General features: G+C 46.1%; 1 protein-coding gene across 2 annotated transcripts; it reads left to right on the top strand.

Annotated features, from left to right (window-relative positions):
* Positions 1 to 236: 236 nt before the first annotated feature.
* Positions 237 to 2,589, top strand: LOC123147560 (NAC domain-containing protein 43). 2 transcript variants are annotated; one of them, XM_044566830.1, is made up of 3 exons: positions 237 to 630; positions 906 to 1,195; positions 1,451 to 2,589. In XM_044566830.1, the coding sequence occupies exons 1-3, from the start codon at positions 459 to 461 to the stop codon at positions 2,219 to 2,221; spliced, it is 1,233 nt and encodes a 410-aa protein (XP_044422765.1). In that variant the 5' UTR covers positions 237 to 458; the 3' UTR covers positions 2,222 to 2,589. The 2 variants fall into 2 exon arrangements, with proteins under 2 accessions (XP_044422765.1, XP_044422767.1); XM_044566832.1 differs by having other exon boundaries at positions 239 to 630; positions 1,487 to 2,589.
* Positions 2,590 to 8,638: the final 6,049 nt, after the last annotated feature.

Genomic DNA, 8,638 nt, shown 5'->3' with positions numbered 1-8,638 from the left:
CAATACAGAATACTGGCCGCTCTTCTCTCTCTAAAAAACATTTCTTCTCTGGCCATCTCTGTCAGGGGTGGGTGGAAAAAACTAACCCCACTAGAGTGACCAAAGCAAAGGGCTGCACCCAACAGCATGGAATGATGGCAATATCAATATCAACCTCCGATCGTTTCTCCCTCCTCCCCTCTCCTCTTCCTCCTCACCTCTCTCTCTCTCTCTCTCTCTCTCTCTCTCTCTCTCTCTCTCTCTCTACTTTGCAACCTCTATATAAATGGCCACCTTTCCTCCCACACCGCCGGATCACCCATTCTCTCTTAGCCTCCTCTCCTCCTCAGCTCCAAGCGCTAGCTCCAATCTATCTCCCTCTCTCTGCCCATTTATCAGCCTTTAACACACGAACTCAATCTACCGGTCCCTGGAAGAACCACTTCACGCAGGCCATCGTTTTGTCGATCGATCTAACAATGAGCATCTCGGTGAACGGTCAATCGTGCGTGCCGCCGGGGTTCCGTTTCCACCCAACGGAGGAAGAGCTCCTCAACTATTACCTCCGCAAGAAGGTCGCCTCCGAGGAGATCGACCTCGACGTGATCCGCGACGTTGATCTCAACAAGCTCGAGCCATGGGATATCCAAGGTACAACTATTATTTTCTTCTTCTCCCGCCATGGCGGCCTAGCTTGCACCTCCATTCATTCATATATAGTGGCTTAATTGCACGGTTCATGAAGCAAATAGTAGTTTGACAGTGCAAAGTGGCAAACTAGTACCTTCTGCCATTAAAAAACAAGCGAGCTCCATCTCAGTAAGAAATGCAACTATAATTTCTTGGATGGGTTGTTTTGTGCACACGTACCCGTGATGAACAAATCAAACTAAGAGAATTGTCTTGGTGCAATTTGGGTGTTTCAGAGAAATGTAAGATCGGCTCGGGTCCTCAGAACGACTGGTACTTCTTCAGCCACAAGGACAAGAAGTACCCGACGGGAACGCGGACGAACCGGGCGACGGCGGCCGGGTTCTGGAAGGCCACCGGCCGCGACAAGGCTATTTACAACGCCGTCAAACGCATCGGCATGCGCAAGACGCTCGTTTTCTACAAGGGCCGCGCTCCCCATGGCCAGAAGTCCGACTGGATCATGCACGAGTACCGCCTCGACGATCCTTCTTCCACAACGGACGCCGCCCCCACCGCCACCATGGTACGGATACAATCACCTAGCTCAATTGGGGAGCTAATGCACCGACCGCCATTAATTGTTTGCTGCCGTAACAATTATATGGAGGTGTGGTGGTGCAATGATAGGAGTACGAGCGTCCTAGCTTAGCACCTTGACACCATCCAGCCTTTCCTTCCCCCCTCTCTCTCTATGCCTAGTCTCTCACTGCACTAATGATTAAACTTTTTCCATGTGCTTCATGTGCCCCAAAAGGTAATAATAATTAACACCTGCCAGCCTTTGTCTTTGGATGCCGCCGTGCGTCATGCTCAGGTTGTCAGTGCCGCCACATCGTCGGACGCCGGCCAGGAGGACGGCTGGGTGGTGTGCAGAGTGTTCAAGAAGAAGCACCACCACAAGGATGCGGGGGCCGGAAACGGCAAGCGCGGCGGCGGGGGACGAGATGATGGGGGCAAGGCGGCACGCTCCTCCTCGCCGCTCTACTCCAGCGACGATGCACTTGACCAGATCCTGCACTACATGGGTCGCTCGTGCAAGCAGGAGCACGAGCTTTCGTCGCCGCGCCCGAGAACGGCCACGTCGCGGTATCTGCGGCCCCTCGAGACGGTTCTCGGTGGCCACGGTTTCATGAAGCTGCCACCGCTGGAGAGCCCCTCGGCGGCGGCCACGGCGCGGAATTCGACTACGACGCCGCTCGCGCCGAAAGGAGACGGAAATGTCGAGCGCGAGGTGGCGCACGCCGAGGACCTGCACCAACCCCACCGCGATGGCGGGATCACGGACTGGGCTATGATGGACCGGCTCGTCGCGTCCCACCTCAATGGCCAGCACGACGCGTCCACAGACCAGCTCTGCTTCGACGGCACCGCCGGCCATGCAGGCGGCAACGACGCCCTCGACGACACGGCCGTCAACGGGCTTGCCTTCTACTCCGCCGCGGCCACGAGGCTTCTCGGAGGGGCCGCCGCCGGTAGCAGCGACGACGACCTGTGGAGCTTCGCCCGATCTGCGGCGTCGTCGGAGCGGCTGAGCCATGTGTCACCGTAACAACTGTAGCTGCTATTGCCATGGCCAATGGAGGGCTGAAGACACGAAAGGTGGCGAGGCAGGACAGCAGCTGCCCTAGTACAGTAAAAAGACTACAACGAGAAAAGGGAGAAAATAATAATAAAGGAGAGCGAGATCAACAGAGAGAGACAGAGATCTCAAAGGTGATTAGATTGATGTGTGGAGAGAAAACAAAGTGAAAGAAAAGGGGATTAAAGCGGGCAGTAAGTTGGAGTATCACTGTCACCGCTGATCGCACCCGTCTCTTATTGTTTAATTAACCCTTTTAAGTACTATGTTATTAGCATATGGTTACTTATAATTAAGATCGACCGGTGATATATAAATTAATTCGTAATTACATAGTTTGTTGTGGTGTGTGCAAGGTGCGCAATTCATTTTTTTTCCTAGGATAAAGCAGTAACTTCTCTTCAAATTGTTGCCTGGAAATAAAGCTGAAAGATGGCCAAACTTTCTCATAGAATAGTAATCGGGGTGGAGACTACCGATTTAGCTTCATACTTTTTGCCATACAATTTGTTTAACTGGATTTAGTAATGCAGTTGATTAGTTAGGTGATTAATAAAATAATCGACCATGCATTATGGGTGTGACGACCATGGAGGCAGGGGCGAGAGATGCTGGACGCAGATCGTTATCTCGCTTGTCGTGACAGGAGAAAAAGGCAAGTGAATTTAATTTTAAAGTCGAAAAAAGAGAGGCATAGATCGATGGATGGATCGATCGGGCTATAGTAGTAGCTGCGCTGCCTGTCCCCAGCGCACGTACCGTGGTGCAATGTCGATCGTAGTGCCCTTTTGGTCCCCCAATAATTCCCCTCTCTCTTCACCTCCTCTGCCTAGCTATCTCACTCATGAGTCACTGATCTCCGTTCTGGAGAGAGAAAACATCAAGCAACATAAAAGCTGGACATGGAAACAAACATGCTACATCATGGACACAGAAAAGGGCTAAGGTCGATCTAGAGAGAGAAAGATCTCTGGTGAGAGGGAGAGAGATCTTTAGATAGGGAGGGTGGCAACTGGCAAGTGGGTGTTTGTCGGACATGCATGGAGAGAGTAGTGCCCAGGGGAGAGCAGCCAGTGCGATATGATACGCCTACGCAACTACGCACTCCAGACACGAGACATGCACAAGTCAACAGAGGGCGGCAACTGGCTAGCTCTACTATCTGAATCATGCACGTAGACGTAAAATACGTCGTACTGGCCATGCAACTTATCCCATGGAGGCATCATATCGGGCATTATTCTACCTGCCCGCCGAGTGGCCGACGACCGGCGGGGTACCGATACCCCCAGTGTTTATTTTTGTGTGGTCGTGGCCGGGGTCGGAGCTAAAAGGGGAATTGAATTGAATTAAGTTGGAGTGCCACAAAAAGGGTGGAAAGGGACGTGTCAGTCCAGACCCCGGCCCGAACCAGCTGCTTACCGCGCTACAGTGGTGTGCTCCACAGCCTCCACTACCACCGCCGAGAGGGGAAAACACCGTCCGTCCCCACGTGGGGAACGAGGACACGCGCGTACCAGCTTTCCCCGGGATCTATAGCTCGTTCCGTTGTGCGACAAGATTAACGCTCAAACTATGCACCGCCGAAACCACGTCCTGCCGCGTTAGAATTTACATTCTGTTTTACGGGAAAACAGTAGATCTTCTGCTACGTACGGTTACAAATTTTGTGAGTTTGCGTTTGTACATACTCGGTCGTCTTCTCTCGCCCGCCCATGCCCATCCATACCTTCTCTTTTTACCTAGCAGCAAAAGAAAAACTCCCCTCAGACGCTGCCCTCACACGCAGCACCGCTCCCTCGCAGCAACAATGTTGCCCCTGCTACATCTGCATGAAGTTGAAGATGCCAGGATCATACCGAGTCAACACAGTCAGCGGCAACCCTACACACGCCCTTCGGGAAATGGCCGTGAACCTAGAGCAGACCGAGGACCACACGGGTAGGAAGTCGTGGACCTGGGTGAAGGCCCACGATCGAGTCGACGCACTCCCGAGAAGGTAGTCGTCGTCCTGGAGAAGGGTCGCGCACCCACGAACGGAGTCGACGAATCCCGGGAATGCAGGTCAGCCCACAGTCCAACGTCTCGGACAGTGGCCCATCTGTTAGTGATTCGTTAATTAATTCCTGATTAATTAATTCGTTTCTGAGTGGCAAAAATAAGCTCTGGCTTGGCTCATTCCCGCAATGGCGAGGCGAGGCGGGCGGCGGAGGAGGAGTGCGCATGTACCACTCCTCTTCCCAAGCTTCCAATGGCAAGTGGTAGAGCAACCCTTATAAAGAGGTCTCAACTCTCCTCAACTAGTAAGGTGGGACTAAACTTCCCACCACCTGCCATACTATACATGGGCCTCAAGATTAACCAGGAATCATTGTTCATATGGGCCTAAAGCCCATCTATGATTCAACAATCCCCCACTAGATCTCGAGGCACATCAGTTTGTCAACCGTTCCAAACAATGTTTGATATATCAGAAATTTCAGTGGAGACTGTTAAGTTGAACTTCCACTTAGAGCAACAGAATTAGACTTCTTTGCAACCAAACAATGGACTATGCCTTGAATTGTCAGTTTGGCGTGCAGAAGTTTTGCCTATTGTCAGCTGATATGTGGTTGCCGAAGGCTAAACCCCACGGGTGGAGCTTATTAGTCATACTCCGTACCTTCTCATGAGCTTCCAAGAGATTACCCAATCTCATAGACTGTGACCAGCAGTCGGGCTCACATAAGTGTGTTCCTCCAAAGACTGCTCTGTAGGTTAGCATCTTGCTTACACAAGCTTTGGAACACATTAAGACAAAAGTCAGGCTGGCTTATAGAATTGAGAGTATTATGTGTCTCCAACGGAGTGGGTTAATTGAGGATACTCTCCTCAGTTGGCCGCTGGATTGTTTTTCCAGGTCCTAATTCACAGGATCTCCGATCACATAGGTTGGGTTACCACCATGGCAACTTACGTGGGTCTTATACCCATCTCACTCGATGCATTTTCTATCACAATCCGTGATAGCCCTTTCGTAAAAGGGTCTGCCAGATTTTTAGCAGTCTGAATATAATCCAACGCTATCACTCCGGAGTTTCTTGATTTTCTGACAGATTTCAATCTTCTTCTTATGTCCTTAGTGGATTTTATGTTGTCCTTTGAACTCTTAGCTTTGGCAATCACCGTGTGATTGTCACAGTTCATAAGGACAGCCGACACTGGTTTATCAACCACCGCCAAATCCATCAAAGGCTCTTGATGCCATTCTGCTTTGACGCATGATGTGTCTAATGTTGTGAGTTGTACTTTCATAGTCGTTCTGGTTAAGATCATCTGCTTGCAAGACTTCCAGGAAACAGCACCACCACCAAGTGTGAAGACATGTCCACTTGTGGCTTTCATCTCATTAGCATCAGATATCCAATTCGAATCACTATACCCCTCAAGTACCGTCGGGTACCCAGAGTAGTGAATTCCATAGTTCACATTACGTTGCAAATAACGCATCACTCGCTCAACAGCATGCCAATGCACATCTCCCGAGTTGGAAACAAACCGGCTCAGTTTGCACACAGCAAATGAGATGTTACAACGAGTAGCACATGCTAGGTACATCAGTGAACCAACCACTTGAGAATATCTCAATTGATCTATAGCCGTGCCTTCGAACTTCCGAATCCGCATGCTAGGATCATATGGTGTTGCGGAAGGTTTGCAGTCCGAATATCCAAACCGGCTCAAAATCTTCTCAACATAGTGGGATTGCAAAAGTGTAATTCCACCCTCAGAATTTCTCAATAGCTTGATGTTCAAGATAACATCAGCCACGCCCAGGTCTTTCATCTCAAAGTTATGAGAGACAAAAGTCTTGACCTCCTCAATGACTTTCACTAATAGAAAACAGGGCTTTGGTTCGGGCAGGGCAAGCCCATTAGTCCCGGTTCAGTCACGAACTGGGACCTATGGGGGCAAGCCCATTAGTCTCGGTTTGCAACTTTTATTATTGCTTGTTATTATATAGTATGATGGTTTTGGTATCCGCCCCCATCAGCGCTCGTCCTGTCTATGATTCAGATGTGGTATATATTATCTTTTTATAACTATTTACTTCATTTATTGTTTTGACAATTATGCCGACCAATGTGACATAGATTTTATTTATGTAGGAGGAAGTTGAACCGGAAATTCCAACCGACCCAATTGTCGAGAGGTTAAATTTAGTTGAAGAAGAAAACACTTACTGGAAGGAAAAAATAAAAAAATTGAGGAGGAGAACATGATGTTGGAGTTGCATGTTGCGGATGTCATTGATGATCACAAGATCAAGATGGATGCAATGCGGTTGAAGATTAGAAAGATTAGAAAATATGCCATTCATACCGAGGCTTGGTATCATTATGCCGTTGGATCAATTATTACCTAGGATGTGATTATGATCGCATTTTTTGTTGCATTGAAAGGTTTTACATAGTTTCAATGTATGGTTTAAATACATGCTCTGGAGAGCTATATGTTGTTCAATGAGAACTATGTATGTAATTTGTTTTTAATGTGATGATGAACTTCTATTAATTTGGTCACTTATCTATTCATGAGAGCTATATGTACTAAGTTGATGATGTGGCTTTGAATGGTGCATTTTGAACACAGAAAAACTATGGAGTTCAAACAAGTCAAAAAAATGAAATCCCTTTGTAACAGACGAGTTTCCATATGAAACCCTCATACTTCGAAAGAGATTGTCCCTTTTGTACACGAAGTGAATCCAGTTTTTGCCGCAACCCTCTCTACTTTCTTGCACATGCTATGTGGGTGAAATGATGATACCATGCAAACTTTCAACCTTTTCAGAGTTCATTTGAAATATTTTTCAATTTCAGGGTCTTATAGCTCAAAATAATCAGTAAATGCATGAAAAATAACAAACGAAGTCAGAAAGGGTTGAAAATTGACGATGTGGCTTTGAATGGTGCATTTTGAACACAGCAAAACTATGGAGTTCAAACAAGTTAAAAAAATGAAATCCCTTTGTAACAGACGAGTTTCCATATGAAACCCTCATACTTCGAAAGAGATTGTCTGTTTTGTACATGAAGTGCATCCAGTTTTTGCCGTAACCCTCTCTAGTTTCTTGCACATGCTATATGGTAGAAATGATGATAGCATGCAAACTTTTAACCTTTTCAGAGTTCATTTGAAATGCTTTTCAATTTTAGGGTCTTATAGCTCAAAATAATCAATAAATGCATGCAAAATAACAAATGAAGTTAGAAAGGGTTGAAAATTGATGATGTGGCTTTGAATGGCGCATTTTGAACACAGAAACACTATGGAGTTCAAACAAGTTAAAAAATGAAATCCCTTTGTAACAGACGCGTTTCAGTATGAAACCCTCATACTTCGGAAGAGATTGTCGTTTTGTACACGAAGTGCATCCAGTTTTTGCCGTAACCCTCTCTACTTTCTTGCACATGCTATGTGGGTGAAATGATGATACCATGCAAACTTTCAATCTTTTCAGAGTTCATTTGAAATGCTTTTCAATTTCAGGGTCTTATAGCTCAAAATAATCTGTAAATGCATGAAAAATAACAAATGAAGTCAGAAAGGGTTGAAAATTGATGATGTGGCTTTGAATGGTGCATTTTGAACACAAAAAAACTATGGAGTTCAAACAAGTTAAGAAAATGAAATCGCTTTGTAACAGACAAGTTTTCGTATGAAACCCTCATACCTCGAGAGATTGTCTGTTTTGTACATGAAGTGCATCCTGTTTTTGCTGTAACCCTCTCTACTTTCTTCCCGATGCTCTATGGGTGAAATGATGATACCATGCCAACTTTCAACCTTTTCAGAGTTCATTTGAAATGCTTTTCAATTTGAGGGTCTTATAGCTCAAAATAATCAGTATATGCATGAAAAATAACAAATGAAGTCATAAAGGGTTGAAAATTGATGATGTGGCTTCGAATGTTGCATTTTGAATACAGAATAACTATGGAGTTCAAACAAGTTAAAAAATGAAATCCCTTTGTAACACACGATTTCCGTATGAAAACCATCATACTTCGAAAGAGATTATCCGTTTTGTACACGAAGTGCATCCAGTTTTAGCCATAACCCTCTCTACTTTCTTGCACATGCTATGTGGGTGAAATGATGATACCATGAAAACTTTCAACCTTTTCAGAGTTCATTTGAAATGCTTTTCAATTTCAGGGTCTTATAGCTTAAAATAATCAGTATATGCATGAAAAATAACAAATGAAGTCAGAAAGGGTTGAAAATTGATGATGTGGCTTTGAATGGTGCATTTTGAACACAGAAAAACTATGGAGTTCAAACAAGTTAAAAAATGAAATCCCTTTGTAACAGACGAGTTTCCGTATGAAACCCTCATGCTTC

The sequence above is a fragment of the Triticum aestivum genome, chromosome 7A (assembly GCF_018294505.1).
Source record: "Triticum aestivum cultivar Chinese Spring chromosome 7A, IWGSC CS RefSeq v2.1, whole genome shotgun sequence".
NCBI lineage: Eukaryota > Viridiplantae > Streptophyta > Magnoliopsida > Poales > Poaceae > Triticum > Triticum aestivum.
This window is presented reverse-complemented; position numbering and strand designations above follow the sequence as displayed.

What these genes read in the sequence shown, in the direction of transcription:
- LOC123147560 (XM_044566830.1), top strand. Translation starts at nt 459, where the DNA reads ATGAGCATCTCGGTGAACGGTCAATCGTGCGTGCCGCCGGGGTTCCGT. An exon ending in CGAGCCATGGGATATCCAAG is followed by an intron (nt 631 to 905) that starts GTACAACTATTA and finishes TGGGTGTTTCAG; the next exon opens with AGAAATGTAAGATCGGCTCG. An exon ending in CCGCCCCCACCGCCACCATG is followed by an intron (nt 1,196 to 1,450) that starts GTACGGATACAA and finishes AACACCTGCCAG; the next exon opens with CCTTTGTCTTTGGATGCCGC.